Source organism: Rhinoderma darwinii, chromosome 6 (genome assembly GCF_050947455.1).
Source record: "Rhinoderma darwinii isolate aRhiDar2 chromosome 6, aRhiDar2.hap1, whole genome shotgun sequence".
In the NCBI taxonomy this organism is placed as follows: Eukaryota; Metazoa; Chordata; class Amphibia; order Anura; family Rhinodermatidae; genus Rhinoderma; species Rhinoderma darwinii.
In genome coordinates, this window is record NC_134692.1 from 30669394 (window position 1) to 30686276 (window position 16883).

The 16883-nt window shown below is 39.4% G+C and overlaps 1 protein-coding gene across 3 annotated transcripts in view; it reads right to left on the bottom strand.

Annotated features, from left to right (window-relative positions):
• LOC142656226 (bile salt export pump-like) overlaps positions 1–16883 on the bottom strand; it is a 56874-nt gene that overhangs the window by 1432 nt on the left and 38559 nt on the right. Inside the window, exons 17-26 of one of the 3 annotated variants that reach the window (XM_075831113.1) lie at positions 14634–14778; positions 11823–11972; positions 10472–10576; positions 9265–9426; positions 8517–8720; positions 5651–5892; positions 3799–3955; positions 2291–2488; positions 1339–1545; positions 409–555 (exon numbers count right to left, since the gene is read on the bottom strand). In XM_075831113.1, the coding sequence (XP_075687228.1) occupies positions 409–555; positions 1339–1545; positions 2291–2488; positions 3799–3955; positions 5651–5892; positions 8517–8720; positions 9265–9426; positions 10472–10576; positions 11823–11972; positions 14634–14778 (1717 nt within the window). Of the gene's footprint in view, positions 1–408; positions 556–1338; positions 1546–2290; positions 2489–3798; positions 3956–5650; positions 5893–8516; positions 8721–9264; positions 9427–10471; positions 10577–11822; positions 11979–14624; positions 14779–16883 lie in introns of all 3 variants that reach the window. The other 2 variants (XM_075831112.1, XM_075831111.1) reach the window with 2 other exon arrangements.

Here is a 16883-nt window from a genome sequence, read left to right on the forward strand (position 1 = left end):
TCACCACTAGAGGGAGTTTATGAGCTTACTGCATAATGTTTTAGCATTGAGTTTTATGTAATGTAACAGAATGCAAAAAGCTCCTTAGCTCCCTCTTGTGGCGGCTGCAGACAGCAAACATGTTATTTTTAAATCTATGTATATGCAGGGGGTTTGTACCTCTGTATCAGAAAAACGGATCTCCGACCGCTATCAACATATATTAAGAAATTAATCATCACATCATTTTCAACCTATTTAAATCAAATAAAAACAGCATTCATTCACTTTAAGATCCTGGGCTTAGATTCAAGTTCTGCAGCACCCCAACATCCCTACCTAAACACTGGCAGTTTATAGCATATAAGAGTAGTATTTTCTAGTAATCTACCAGCAAGTGTGTTTGGGACTAGATTTTGGATGACAAACCTTTTCACTTTCAGTGTCTAATGCCGATGTGGCTTCATCCAAAAGCAGAATTTTAGGATCTCTAACAACTGCCCTGGCTATAGCAATACGCTGTTTCTGTCCTCTGGAAAGCTGAGATCCTTGTATTCCAACATTTGTTTCATATTTCTAAGGAAAAGAAAGATCAACATCAATTTTAACGTTAAATTTGAGCAACGCATCCAGAACACCAACAGTCTAGCCCAAGTCGTGGTTTCAAAAGTCTTAAAAAAATTAGAAACCAATCTTGTATTATTAGCTGGTTCTCTCCTCCATGAACATGGCATTGGCAAAAGAACTGCTGTCAGACCGTCTTGTTATCTTGGGGCTAATAATAGAATGAGACAGAAGAATCCAAGTTGTCCTTCATCAGTTTACCCAAGAGAAGAGAAGACTTCGGTCAGAGATCTGCTGACAGCAGATCCTAAAGTCAACTTTATAATTGTGGCTTTGAGGAGGATATCAAGCAATAAATGCAATCGTTAATGGTTTAATACTCATTAGGCCTCTTTCCGACTAGTGTATTGTACCCATGCTTGACTATCCATATTTTGGATGTAACAGCGAACCCCTATGGTACCAATGTTTCGGACACCTTACAGCAAGAACCTATGGTGCTGTGAGTTCGGTTCCGTAGAATCGCAGGGGAATTCTGGTGTGGGGCCTCAATATGAATAGTTAAAAATGGGTACCATTCCCAGTCTGAATGAGGCCTTATACTATTTAAAAAAACATGTGACACCAAGTTATAATACTTATTTATTTATTTTATTCTTCCTATAACTTAATTTCATCTGTGTATCAGTCAAAATAGTTGTACATTAATATTTATTGGGAGACCCGCCCCTGCAGAGCCATCTACATGAGTAAAGAATACATATAAGAAAAGAGAATTGTAGTAACAATACTCACATCTGGCAGAGCCATGACAAACTCATGCAAGTGCGCCTTCTTCGCAGCCGTAATCACTTCCTCCAATGAGACATCTCGAGAATTATCACCGTATTTGATATTGTCTGCAATGCTTCCTTCAAATAATACAGGCTCCTGGGACACTATGCCAATCTTGCTTCTCAGAAAAGATATGTTTATATTGGATGTTGCATGTCCATCCACAAACTGTATGTAGGATAACATAAATATGGTTAGCAGTGGTGTACAGAGGGGGTCCAATGGGCAAAGATAAAAAAGAGGGCTCTTTCAGGTACTGCTTGAACCCACAACATTGCGAACCACCGGAAAGGTGTCCAATCTGGTGTACAATCTTATTTTCATGTCTCGAGTATATTTTAGACTTTTTTTTTCCATTTTCCACAGCACCTATAGGGACCACTTCCCTGTGCACGTTCTCACCACTCATTAAGATAGGGATGAGATCAAGCTGTAATGGGCTTGCCATTCTTCAAGGGCCCCATAGTAGCTGTGTAGTCTGCCTTTATGGTATGTACATCCTTAACTGTGTCAATGGATATCACATTCTACTAGACAATGTGGGACAAGCTCAGAAAAGGCAACAGAAGACAATGCTTTTCCATCTCTCCTATTAGTGTATGGCTTTACAACATGTGAGCTTCTGTATGCCAATTATGACAACACTATAAGAGTAATAATCCTTACCAGGGGCGTAGCTATAGTGGGTGAAAAGGTAGCAGTTGCACCTGGGCCTTGGGGGCCCAGAGGTCTTTCTGCCGCAAAAGAAGACACCAGGATTATAAATAAAACATGTTAGGTGTGAAACCCTGTTACAGATTTTGCATTAGGGCTCAGGAGCTTCACGTTTTGCCTCTGGTCCTTACACTTGCTGCACTAGCTCCAGTGTGTATGATCTTGTGTCTCTTTAAGAATGGAAATATAATGTACTTACTACTTTCCCTTCATCTGGATCATAGAATCTCTCCAATAACTGGACGCTTGTACTTTTTCCACAACCACTGCTGCCCACAAATGCAAGAGTCTGGCCAGACTTTACTTTGACTGAAAGACCCTGCAGCACCATGGTCACAGGACGACTGGGGTAGGTGAATTTGCAGTTCACAAACTCAATGTCTCCTTTGAAATTGTCCTGTGAAGTTTTAAAGGAGGTAAAAATTTGAATAATCAAATCACTTTCATTCCAACAAGTTATCTTTTCAAACCCCAAAATCTACGGTCCTGGCGTCCCATGATTTGATGTTCCCAGGAAAAGAAGAAAGGGGGAGCTTCCTTCAGATTGGGACGACCTGCATAAACTTTTGTTAGTATATGGCCATCTGTAAAAGGCTTATCACAGTGAGTTTAGATGTACAACACTGTGAGAGTCCGCATCCTTTCCCATTCACTTTCACTCGACGGATGCTCATGGACGCACACTTCTTGAATTGGTTGAAAGTGATTCCAGGTCCTTGGATTACAAGACTGAAGTTACTGTCTGGCCCTGCCCTAAAGAAACAATTTGCTGCGTGATACTACAGGAATACTCAGAGGGTTTCTTTATATAGGGGGATCAAGACATGACTTTCAGACCATTATAGGTGCCTGTAATCTGACCTCTATGTTGAAAAATACCATTTAAGAAATTAACTAATTAATCTACTGCCATATCAGAATACTGCAAATTTGATATATTTTTTATTTTAGCCCAAGGCCTCAATATAACAAAATGTGAAAAAACTGAAAGGGTCTAAAGACTTTCCGAATGCACAGTACATATATATTTGTAAATATGAGCAGAACTGTCTAAAAATGACAAGCAGGGGGCACTACTTTTCTAGTTCCCCAAGGCCCAATTTTCTCTAAAAGTGGTCCTGCACACCTAGAACATATGTATAAAGGAAATATCAACATTATGCTGACATAAAATCAAAGAATAACTTCTGTCTAAATAGAAAATATGACATTATGTTCACTGCCAGTATATTACAATATGTCAGGAGACAGTCTATGAAAACATATCAGCAATAATGAGGTTATGGAACAATTAGGATCTCCTCACAACATGTTACCATCTGTAGATAAGTCATTGGAGGGGTCTGGATGTAATGTATTTCATAATTGACATTGCAAATTTAAAGTCATTCTATACCTTTGTGACTAATTTAATTTCCAGCTCTTACTCACTGAAGGATACAGAGTCTAAATGTGTTCATTTATGGACGGGACGAGTCCCACTTTGGTACTTTGTACGAGACATTAGAATGTGAAAGCTGTTCCGTGACATCTGTGAGTAAAATAACGATCTCGGCAGAAAATAGAACAACGCTAAGAAGAACATACGTTTCCATCAAAATTGCTGCTCAGATGTGTTCTTTATATGATCGCCAATATTTTTTTGATCGGTGGTTCGACTTACAAAAAAAATCATCGGAATAAAAAGGCATTTGATGGAAATCTTACCCATTTATCTCCATCTGTGCTGTAGACACTGGTCTTAGGAATGCGGTCCAACAACTTGAAGAATTGAGCAGCTGCAATTTTTGCTTTGGCATAATCTGGAGTGAAGGATGAAGCTCTTCCCAGGGCAGTGCCACTTGTTACAATGGCAGATATGACTCTGAAAAACAAAAACACAGATCCGAGCAAAGATTATAACAAAAACTGAGAGCTACATTGACTGAAAGAAAGACCATTGTTATCATCAGACCTAGAGACATCCAATAATTTGAATGAGTCTCTGCCATATGTACCTCTAAATAAGGTGGACAGACATATGCCTTCCCCCTTAATAACCCAAATTTGCTATTGCTCCAATGCGTATAAAATATTAAACAACTTTGCAAATAGTTTTAATTAAAAATTTCCTACCATTTTGTATATACAGTTCCAATGCAGGTCTATGTGTCTCCATGGTTACAGACTACAATGAAATCCTGTGTAGTCTAACCCTCTAATCATACTCTCTCCTCTCTGCCCCAACTTACATAAATTTTCACTTGTTTGTAGTCTGTAACCAAGGAAACATATATGTATGCCTTGGAGCTGTAGGCATAAAACGGTAGGACATTTTTAATAGAGGCTAACTGTAAAAGTTGCTTTATTTTGTATTTTTGAAGCAATAAAAAATCGTTTGTAAAGGTGTACATAGCATCAAGGAAGTAAATTCTAATCCTAGCAAACTTTGAATTTTCAATTCCATCAAGTTATTCAATTATCTTCAACAATTTAGGGAAAAAAATCTAAAATCTTAAACAATAGAAACCATGCACAGATCAATCCCCATGTAATTGGGAGAAATAGCAATATCCTTAAAATAATATAAAATAATAATATAAATAATATAAAAATAATAATATAATAATATAAAATAATATCTTATAACTCTTAGGCCCCATGCACACAAACGTATTTTTGCAGCCGAAATTCACCCGCGGGTGAATTGCGACCCAATTCATTTCAATGGTCCCATGCACACGACCCTGGTTTACACAGTCCGTGCATGGCCCAGGAGCCTGGACCGCAAAAAGAATGGACATGTTTTATTACGGCCGTGTTTTGCGGTCCAGGCTCATAGAAATTAACGCACGCGGCTATGTGCAGGCCCCGTGATTTGCAGTCGTGAGCGTGAGGCCTTATGCTATTGCGGTTATTGTGTACCCCTTGACCATATGCAATATAGGCAAATGTTTTACTAGAAGAGCAAGCACTGTTAATCCACTTGCACATAAATCTCTACTTATCACCTCTGTACAGCTATCATATACAATAAAAAGAGCACAACATTTGTGTTTTGACACAATTCTGAGATTTTTACAGGGAAGATGGCTGCAAACTAATTTAAAATAATATAATTATTTTCACTTAAAGCGGTAGTCGACTGATCACGCGGGGCTCTAGTGCTGGGCCCCCAAGCGATTAGCTGTACTCTGTCGAGGAATCCAGCAGCAAGTGTTCCATTTCCCTGCAGCGCCATCACAGGAGAAATAAAGCATTACGCAATTACCATTAAATTCAATGTGCTATCCACGTAATACATGGACAAGTTGGGTTCTGCAGATGACTAATACATGACTAATACATGAGGGTCCTGAACACAGTACCCGCCTCCCTCTATTAACACAGAATATCCTAACAGGGTATCAGAAAATACAGAAAATAAATTTCCTCTAATCAGACAACCTCCATTAGGCTTCCTTTACACATATTTTTTTGTGTCTTTTGTTTGGTTTGTAAAAAAATGCCAGGAGTTTCATGCGATTTTTTATATACATATATATATTTATAGTAATAATAGGAGAAACATAAATAATACCTGAAAACCACAGTATAGTTTATCCCATCCGTATTGACTAAAAAGCCTCCAAATCGGAATGAGGCGGCATAAGCCATAAAAATAACACACTGAGCAAAGCCAAAACAGGCACCATAAACATGAGACTTTTTTACTGCCGCCTTGTAAGGCATCTCCAGCTCCTTCTCATAGAGTTCTACAAAAAAAAACTCCTTTCCCAATCCTGCAACCGTACGAATATTACCAATGGCTTCACCGGAGACCTGGAATGAAAAAAAACAACAATCTTTTTAAATTAACCTATCAGCATTTTTGTATCTTTATTTTGACGCCTTAAAGTCACAGCGGTGTTATTAGCATGACATTTGGCCTACAGCACATAAAGCGCTTTACCTGGGACGATGAGACTTTCTTACATTGGGCTTATTCATGCCTCTAAAGGTCTTTGTAAAAAAAAGATCCTCTAAATTGGCTTGATGTCTCTGGCTCTACATCTAGATATTCTGCTTCCATAGCAGTGATACAAATGTTAGACATAAGAGAGTTGAACCCCATACTTTAAATAAAAAATACAACAAAGAGTTTAATTATAGCGGAGAATTTTTTTTTTCCGATGCTCCAAATTTTATAGCGTTCATTTAAGGTAAATGATAATCAAATTGTATTTTCTCGTGGCTCCCCGGGTTATGTAGATGATATTTAAAGTGTAATTAAATTTAGGCTTTTCCATTTCTCCCCTTTAGGGTATGTTCACACGGCCAAATTTCAGACGTATACGAGGCGTATTATGCCTCGTTTTACGTCTGAAAATATGGCTACAATACGTCGGCAAACATCTGCCCATTCATTTGAATGGGTTTGCCGACGTACTGTGCAGACGACCTGTTATTTACGAGTCGTCGTTTGACAGCTGTCAAACGACGACCCGTAAATTTACTGCCTCGGCAAAGAAGTGCAGGACACTTCTTTGCTACGTAATTTGAGCCGTTCTTCATTGAAATCAATGAAGCACGGCTCAAGGTTTACGAGCGTCTCAGACGCCTCGTAAATTACGAGGAGGAGCATTTACGTGTGAAACGAGGCAGCTGTTAACAGTCTGTCTTTTCACACGTAAATGCCTCTCATCGTGTGAACATACCCTTAGACTAAAGGCTCTCTACGTGTGATACATGTTCTCTAAGTGGAACTAATTAGAATATGTATTTTTATTGCAGTACTGTATGTGCAGACAACGGACTATCCTTCACTGCTGAATCATGGTTATAAAGTGGTTAATATTAAAAATTAACCTACAGTAGAATTTAATGAAAATAAAGTTGCTTTAGTAAAGAATTATATTACTGTTTCCTCTGTGTTAGTAATGCAGAAATTATTTTTGCTAATCTCCAGATGTAGCAATACCATCTAAAAGTAATCTCAGAAGTATGACAAACTTTGACCACATTGACCTGAAATGCTCTGACCAGTTCGCTAAGGGTCTGTGCACACGGCTTATTTTCGGCCGTTTTGCGTGCCGTAAATGGCCGAAAAATGGACGTAAAATCGGAAGCAGAACGCCTACAAACATCTACCCATTGATTTCAATGGGAAATATGGCATTCTGTTCCGACGGGGTGTTTTTTTACGCCTCATTTTCAAAAAACGTTGCGTAAAAAGTCACGTTGTTGGAGCCGTTTTTCATTGACTCTATAGAAAAACAGCTCCAAAAACAGCTGTAAAAACCGCTGCAAAAAATGCAAGTGGCTAAAAAAACATCTGAGAATCAATAGCTGTTTTCCCTTGAAAACAGCTCCGTATTTTCAGAAGTTTTTGAGTTTGCGTGTGAACATACCCTAAGAGTACTCCTTTCCACACACACATATCGAGTAATGTTCTGTTGATCAAGTCGGATAGTCTTACTTTACATCTAAATACCCTAGAAAAGGTAGTGTCACTCGTTAGTTTCCCCCTGGCTCCCAGCACCCAGGGCACATGACTTGCAACCCCCGTTTCAGGCTACGCACCTTGCCCGACTGATAATGCGGTCGATCTATTTTAGTAGACCATTAAACATCCACTCTTTGCTCAACCAATGCATCAGGCCCTTCAGAGATCAGCTCATTTGTTTTCCAGGCCAAAACTGTCAAAAAGGACCAATTTTCATTCACCAGGTGCCAAGTTACCCGTGTCTGATGGTTTGTGTCCATTATTTAGGTGCTCCAATTCCTGATTTCAACTATTTTGTGGGCTGAGACCTGATGCCCACTGGTTTGTCTCTGGTGTCAAATGGCAATTTATTTACTATGGAGAAAAAGCTCAATAATATCAGCAAATTATCTAATTCTGCACCTACAGTATATCTGTATGGTAAAGTGCATGAAGAAAAAAATGAGCAGTTGCCATGTGACAGCTGCTCTGTTACTAGATAGACAGGGGTGTCTTTCATTATATTATGGGGGTTGCTTCTCCTGTCTACCTTTTGACCTGGCCTTAGAAATTACTTCTAATCTCTTGTGAGAATTTCCTCTTCATGATAGCCATGCGCCAGCTGCTAGTCCCTGCTGGTCCAGTGGGCAAGGATTTATTTCCCGGAAGACCTAGTGGTGCAGTGTTTTCTACCTGGTCACCTAGTGGATATTGTCCAGTCACTAATGTCCATGGAAGTCTTATGGATATGGAGCTAACATCTTCCGTACTGTCAAAATTGAACAGAGAGTGAACAGAGAGTCTTACATACGACTTGAAGAAATGTGACAGCTCAAAGTATAGAAAATCAATGAATTCATATTTAGCTGTAATATTTAGATGTCTCTTATAAATAGCAATTTTCCATATCAATATTATGCTTATCGTGTACACAGTGTAACAACAATATCTCAATTGCCTATAATGTCCCTGATGGAAATACCTTTCCTGCCTGTTCCAGCGCTTGTTTGTCTTGATTGGCAAACCCTGTAAGCATTTTAGCTTGAAAAACTCCAGACAATCCGATTAGAGGAAGGAAACACAAAACAACTAAACTCAGCTTCCAGCTAAAGTAGAACGAAATGATCAGCGAAGCTCCGATATTTGTTAGGGAATTCACAACCATTCCAATCTGAGAACCAGTGGCCTAAATAAGGAAGATAGATGCAATAAGACAATGGGATATAAGAATTTCTAACATACAATTAGTAATAAGCTTGTCCTACTGTATGTGAATAACCTCTCCATGCAGTGTTGTATTATAGGCTGATACCATAAAGATGCATACATATACTATGGGAATATTGGCAGTCAGGAGTGAACATATAGAGCTATATAATGGACCTACAGTCAAACGTACCCAACTTTGCTCGTGTACATAGTATTAATTTTTTCCAAAAGGCATCTGTTGGATATGAGTGAGTCATCCTAAAGGAATACTCCAGGCAATACTGATACGCTGCAGGGCTTGAGGAGGCGGTGCATGACACAGGACTTCTCTCTAGTGTTTTAGGAATCTCGGTGTCATGCGCCGTCCCCTTAGGACCTGCACACGGTATAACACAGTGTATTAGTTTTGCCTTGAGTGTTCCTTTAAAAAGTATGCAAATAAAAGAAATTTGCATAAATGTAAAGGTAAACAACAAGAAGAGCAGCAATGCAGCAAGAAATAAGGCAGATCATTACTGTACCCCTTGAACTTGAGACGCATCAGTGGCAAGTCTGGTGGTCAGCGCTCCAGGACTGTTATTAGCATCATCAAACCATCCAATTTCTTGACCAAGCATAGCCTGAAAACCGACTCTCCTCAATCTCCGGGTTAGGAGCTCTCCAGATTTGGCAAAAGCAAAGCCCTGGAAATATTATTAATAAAGCTATTAATAATTACATGTATCAGCTAAAGGTATATATCATATAATGAACTTGTCATCATGCTAATGGACGTATAAGGCTGTTACCAAATGGTGCCCAATAATACATAAGAAGTCAGTAAAAGTGAACAGTCAATTTCCATTGACTTTGAAATTAGCTTTACTCTAGAAAGAAGAAAACTCTCTCTCGTGCCACCTATAGAGGTGACTACTATAGGTGGCACTAGAGCAACATTTATTCCTTCTGAATGAGAGTTATTTTGCATACTTTTTTCCCAGGGAGCATTGCCCTTATAATTCCCTACCAGTTGGATCTCCGCAAGGAGAGTCAGGGCCTTCAAAGAATATTGACTTTCCAGGAAGTTAAAGAACCAGGCCAGCTCTAGCAGCTAAATAGGGTTCACAGGACCCCTGTTTTACAGATACGTGGGTGTCTCAGAGGTGGGACAGATAGATAGACAGACAGACAGACATGAGATAGATAGATAGATAGATAGATAGATAGATAGATAGATAGATAGATAGATAGATAGATAGATAGATAGATAGATAGATAGATAGATAGATAGATAGATAGATAGATAGACATGAGATAGATAGATAGATAGATAGATAGATAGATAGATAGATAGATAGATAGATAGATAGATAGATAGATAGATAGATAGATAATGGGGCAGATTTATTATTGTCTTTGTGCTTCGGTTCTGTCGTTTCGTGCTCCCAGTTTGTTGGCACACATATTGTTGGGCAAATTTATTAACGCGTGCACCAGAAAGAAATTTGCTTTGCGATATGCTCGCCACGTAAATTCGCATACTTAGAATATGGCCGTGGATTTGTCAAGTGGTGAAATGCGCCAGGTTTGTGGCACAAGATACTGGTCTGAAGTAAACCACCCAATATGTGGTGCAGAGAAGGTAAAGGAGTCTAGCAAACGCAGCATTGAAAAATATGGCGCATTTTTAGCCTTACACCTCTAGCTTCTATTTTTAAGGCATGAATAATAAATGTGTCACAGACTCACCTGTAAGAACTGGGTAACAAAGGAAACAGCCGCAATAATAACAAACAGAACGCAGATCCCATTAATCTCTTTAGTTTGTTGAACTTCATCTGGCAATGAAAAAGTCTAAAACACAACAAAGCAAAAATAAATCAAATGTGTGACAACTGACTGATGGGTCAATGTACACGATGCGTATTACATGCGGTTTTACTGTGCGGCAAAACCGCAGCGTAATACGGTATCACCATAGTCAATGAGATTCCAGGAAATCTCACGTACACGCTGCGGTATTTCTACGCAGGTAAATTGACCTGCAGTGCGAATTTTAAAATCCGCAGCATTTCAATTTATCTTGCGTTTATCTGCCTAGTGCTAAGGAAAATTGCACCAAAATCAGCAGCATGAAAAGGCACCAATTTACACAGCAAAACGTAAAGACTGCACCGAAAAATGCATAAAAAAACGTGCAATCTGGTGCGGTTTTTACCTGCGAATTTTCAGCGTATTACTGCGGTTTTGGTGCGTATTTTCTGCATCAAAATATACAACGTGTGCATGTAGCCCCAGATTTTCATAAATTCACCATTGACATGAGATAAATGTGACAAATAATTTTTCCCAGCTATCGGCCATTAATTGACGTTTTTTGGCCGGTAGTCAGCCATAAATTATGGAACGACTGGCCGTTCTCTGGGCTGAATGTAGCGATCTGTGCATGGGATGTAAACGTCTATACTTGTACCAGTTTAGAGTACAGTCGGATGACCACAGTTTCCTATATGTCGGTCAGTTGACATCTCATGTCTGTGTCCAAAACCTACAATAAAGCTGGCAGGGCTACAGGGAAATCTTTTTCCTCGCTGCTGTCACGACCTGCAGAGTTCTGTCGCCATTTTCTTGTGCAATGTATTGTTTTCAGTCACAGGCGTTCTTGCACTTGTATACACGTTTTTTTCATTTTGTTGGATTGTGCTGATCCACCTTTCTTGTTTCTTGTGTACCAACCGCAGAATATGTCTGAGAAGCATCAGACACAGGCTACCATAAAACAGCACATGGTTGCACGCTTGAGGGATCCTTAGGTTTTGGTCTCACCCAATCTCCCCGCATATGCGTAGAGTCGTGACTTATACAGCGTAATACCGATGTGGCGTGTGCTTTAGTTTCCTTAGCTCTATTATCAAAATAATCCCCTTTGTAAATGGACGATTTTCATAATAGGTTTATATCAGAGAATAATGGTGTATAAACTCCAAAACATATTACGGAAATAAGGTGTACATGACGTGTCAAACTTGATATCTGCTAAACGCGATTGTGAAGAGTGGATATGTCATATGTGGTGAGATTATATGAAGTCATCGCTTACCCCCAGTATCTGGCTAAACAAAACAGCGTAAAGTGGAGTAAGCGTTCCATTAATGGCGGCTCCTATAGATCCCGTAACAAGGTATGGCCACTCCGGAGCGTTGTACTTCAGTATCCTCATTATGACATTCTTCCCTTTTTTATTTTTCTTCTTATTCTGGTAATCATACGGTTATAGTCACAAGGTTAGTTTGAAACCACCAAATAAAGAGTAAGAGGTCAAGCGAGGAGGAAGAGATCTTACAAGTTCTTTCTCCAAATAATCAGGAGGTTCATCACGGCACCACGACATAAAGCAATACGAATGTCATGACTTGGAGGAAGGAGACAGGATTCTGTATAAATCTAAGAGGATACGCAGGGACTCTGGTTATGTAACTGCAACATTAGGATTCCACTCCGTAGTAACTTTTAATGTAAGGCCGAATTCAGACGACCGTAGTATATGTCCGTGTGACGACCGTTAAAACAACGGCCGTCGCACGGTCGCGTATTTTAATGGGGCCGTTCACACAGCCGTTGTTTCAACCATTCTATATGCTTCCATTTTCATGGATCCCTCGATAGACTCAAGTCTATGTGGGATCCGTGAAAACGGGACCCCGCACGGGTGCAACTCAGAGGTAAAAAACTACGTTTTTTCACGTCCAAGTATGCACTCATCTGTGTGAATCTCTGCACTCTTATTGTTTTGATTATCATATTATTTATTATGCGATCCTGATAAAGGTCTTGCTAGATCGAAAATGTTTACAAACGACATCATATTGTATAATAAGATAAAAATATAAAAATATAATAAAAAATCTGATTATCAAAACAGATTTCCACTGAGTTTTTCGTGGCGTTTTTCACACGCAGCCATTGAATGCAGTGGTCAAAAACGCAGCGAAAAACGCTTTCTCTGCCTCCCATTGCTTTCAATGGAAGGTCAAAGGCGGAACTGCGGCAAGAAAGAGCATGCCGCTTTTTTTACCGCAAGCGGCCAAAAACCGCCACGGAAAAAAATCGTGTCCGCCTCCCATTGAAATCAATGGGAGGCGGGTTTGGACGTTTTTTTGCCACTGATTCAGACGCTGTTTCTGCGTCAAAAAACTATGTGAACTGGGCCTTACACTAATAGATCGCGTATAAGCCCATGAGTGAAAAAAAACTATGTATGACTCTGTATGAAATGAAATGCACGCAGGGGTAAATGATTGCCATATAGATTTAAAATTATATTACGGATCTCGAGTAAATTCACATGGATTGAAAATGTATGTTTAATCCAACAGATGTGGCATTGCTGACTCTGTCACTTATGTGGTTAAGCAAATGCACTGCATTTACACTACACATACACTAGATGGACAAAAGTATTGGGACACACCTCTTGATCATTAAATTCAGGTGTTTCTTTCATTCCCATTGTATAAAATCAAGCACTAGCCATGCAGTCGCCTTTTACAAATATTTGGGAAAGAATGGGTCGTTCTAAAGAGCTCGCTGAATTCCAGCGTGGTACTGTTATAGGCAGAACTGGGCAATTGCCTGGTCCCACTAGCTTTCGGGGGTCCCACTCAGCCGCCGGGTGCCGACGCTGCAGTCATGGCTCCTCCAGGACTGGAATCCCTGGGAGGAGTGTTGCCGACGGGATTCCACAGGGTGCGCCTGTCTAGGAGGCCGGGTAACTACCGCTAAATGACAAACTCAGGTCCACTATAGCTGCATATGCATATACCACATATACGGACCTTCATAAAGATCATTAATATCTATAAAAGCAGAAAGCACATTTCACAGCATTAAAAATGGGTAGTATTAATTGCTATTTACTGCAAAGAAAAAAGTTGGTTCCAGTCGACCCTACCTAATATATTAACATAAAATATAAGATAATATAAATATCTTTGAACAAAATAATACTATAAATAATGACGGCCCAGAGTGATGTCTGCTGCATATTACCAATAATAAGAATGCACAATTCAATTCGAAATTAAAGCCTCTGTATTGCCACCTGTTGGTCATAACTGGTACTTCAGCTCATTACTTTTAAAAAGAGACTCAGACAAGCACCAGACCTAATTTATCACCTCGGGGTTGAATAATACACATTGTATAGAACATTACCTGCAGAGAAGGCAAGAAATACATGACAGAATGAAAAAGCATCTATTCATTTCAGGCAGTTCTTTTATTTTTATTCACAACCAAGGAGGCAAAGCCAAACACCGAATATGTATCTATTGACTTTAGCTCACCATAGGAATTGTCCAGAGCAGGAATCCAGCAATAATAGCACGCTATGCACTATTAGGACTTATAACCTGGCGATGTCTTTGGCAGGCAGTCTCTTTTGTGAAAACCTGCATTTATTAATACCCAAATCTCTAAGCATCAGCCAAGTTTCCGACAATCAAAATAGAAAATGATTGAAATGTAAAATGTAAATGTGAAGGCTCTACTTTACGCTTTACACACCAGGTTTAGTGGCGAAACATTCCAAGAAACCTAAATGTGAATAAATATAGAACATTATTTGAAAGAACTGATTCTCCCTGCGGAGCTGCTTCAGTGGCATTTTATTCTGCCAACCAGAATCCTACTCTGTAGTGATGAGGAGCAATAAGTTCAAAACAGTGCTGTCTACACATAGGGGTCTCTGGTTTGGCTATTACCCTGAGTTGTGTTTCAAGTCCCTATAAAGGGTCGGATATTGACATACAGGATAGTCACCTATAGGTGGCACTAGCGAGATAGTTTTCTTCCTTCTGAAGGAGAGATATTTTGCGTAGACTTAGACAAAGCAGAAAACTACCAGAATTACCTTCTTTTTGGACTGTGATTGGTCAAGGTGCTCTGCCTCTTCCATATCATTTGTTAGCAGACTAGGTGACCCATTTACAGTACCAGACAAGGCATCTGGAAAGAGATTAGAAAGCTGGGATTTTGAACGAAGACGAAGTGTGTTCCTGTAAAACATAAGGCAATAATGAGTGTACAATGTCATGTAACGCTTTCTACAATCCAGAAGATCAAGATGAAGTTCACAGAAAACTTCTAAAGACTGGATTGCAGCTGACTACAGGGCATCAAGATATCAGAGTGGGGGAAGAGGATTATTAGTCATTAGGAAAATAGAGTTTAGAGAAATTATACATTTTTATAAATTTTATAATACAGTATAGGAGGGAGGTCAATGTAGAAAAAAAAAGGGGTAGCCAGGTTAGAGAGGGGTCAGACTATATTGGTGGGGGGAGAAACAGAATGTGGGGAGAGGACTAGACAACAAGATAAGGAGATCCTTTCGTTACAAAACATCAGTGTAAATAAAAAGGCCCGATTAATGTCAAATCACATTTCTGATAATAAAAGTGAAAAACTGACAGGCAAGTTAAAGTGTATGTTCACAAATGCCAGAAGTCTAGCAAGCAAAATGGGGGAGCTGGAGACCTTGATACTGGAAGAAAATATAGATATAGTTGGTGTTGCTGAAACATGGCTGGACTCTTCACATGGCTGGGCTGTAAATCTACAGGGTTTTACACTTTTTCGGAAAGACAGGACAAATAGGAAAGGTGGTGGTGTATGTCTGTATGTGAGAAATGATATGAAGGCGAGTGTGAAAGAGACAATAGTGGGTGAATACTGTGAGGAGGTTGAAACCTTGTGGGTGGAACTAGAAAGGGAGGTAAACACTGAAAAAATTACTTTTGGTGTAATCTATAGACCCCCCAATATAACTGAGGAGATGGAAGTTCAGCTATATAAACAGATGGAGCGGGCTGCACAGGCGGGTACTGTAGTGATAATGGGAGATTTTAATTTCCGGGATATTAATTGGTGTCATGGTTCGGCTTCAACTGCAAAGGGGAGACATTTCCTCAACCTGCTGCAGGAAAATTTTATGGGCCAGTTTGTGGAAGACCCGACTAGAGGTGAAGCTCTGTTGGATCTGGTCATTTCTAATAATGCAGATCTTGTTGGGAATGTCAATGTTCGTGAAAACCTCGGTAACAGTGATCACAATATAGTTACATTTTACCTATACTGTAAAAAACAAACGCAGGCTGGGAGGGCAAAAACATTTAATTTTAAGAAAGCCAATTTCCCCAGGATGAGGGCTGCAATTCAGGATATGGACTGGGAAGAACTAATGTCAAATAATGGAACAAATGATAAATGGGAGATTTTCAAATCTACTTTGAGTTATTATAGTGCAAAATTTATTCCTATAGGTAACAAGTATAAACGACTCAAATTAAACCCCACATGGCTTACACCTTCTGTGAAAGGGGCAATACATGACAAAAAAAGGGCATTTAAAAAATACAAATCTGAGGGTACAGCTGTAGCCTTTGTAAAATATAAAGAGCTTAATAAAATATGTAAAAATGTAATAAAATTAGCAAAAATACAAAATGAAAGGCAGGTGGCCAAGGATAGTAAAACAAATCCCAAAAAATTCTTCAAGTATATAAATGCTAAAAAGCCAAGGTCTGAACATGTAGGACCCCGAGATAATGGTAATGGGGAGTTGATCACAGGGGATCAAGAGAAGGCAGAGTTACTAAATGGGTTCTTTAGCTCTGTATATACAACTGAAGAAAGAGCAGCTGATGTAGCCGGTGCCAGTGCTGTTAATATATCAGTTGATATACTGAATTGGATGAATGTAGATATGGTCCAAGCTAAATAAAATAAAATAAATGTGCACAAGGCCCCGGGACCAGATGGGTTACACCCTAGAATTCTTAAAGAGCTTAGTTCAGTTATTTCTGTTCCCCTTTTCATAATATTCAGAGAATCTCTAGTGACTGGTATAGTGCCAAGGGACTGGCGCAGCGCAAATGTGGTGCCTATTTTCAAAAAGGGCTCTAGGTCTTCCCCGGGTAATTATAGACCAGTAAGCTTAACATCCATCGTGGGGAAAATGTTTGAGGGGCTATTGAGGGACTATATACAGGATTATGTGACAATAAATAGCATTATAAGTGACAGCCAGCACGGTTTTACTAAGGACAGAAGTTGTCAAACTAACCTAATCTGTTTTTATGAAGAGGTGAGCAGAAGTCTA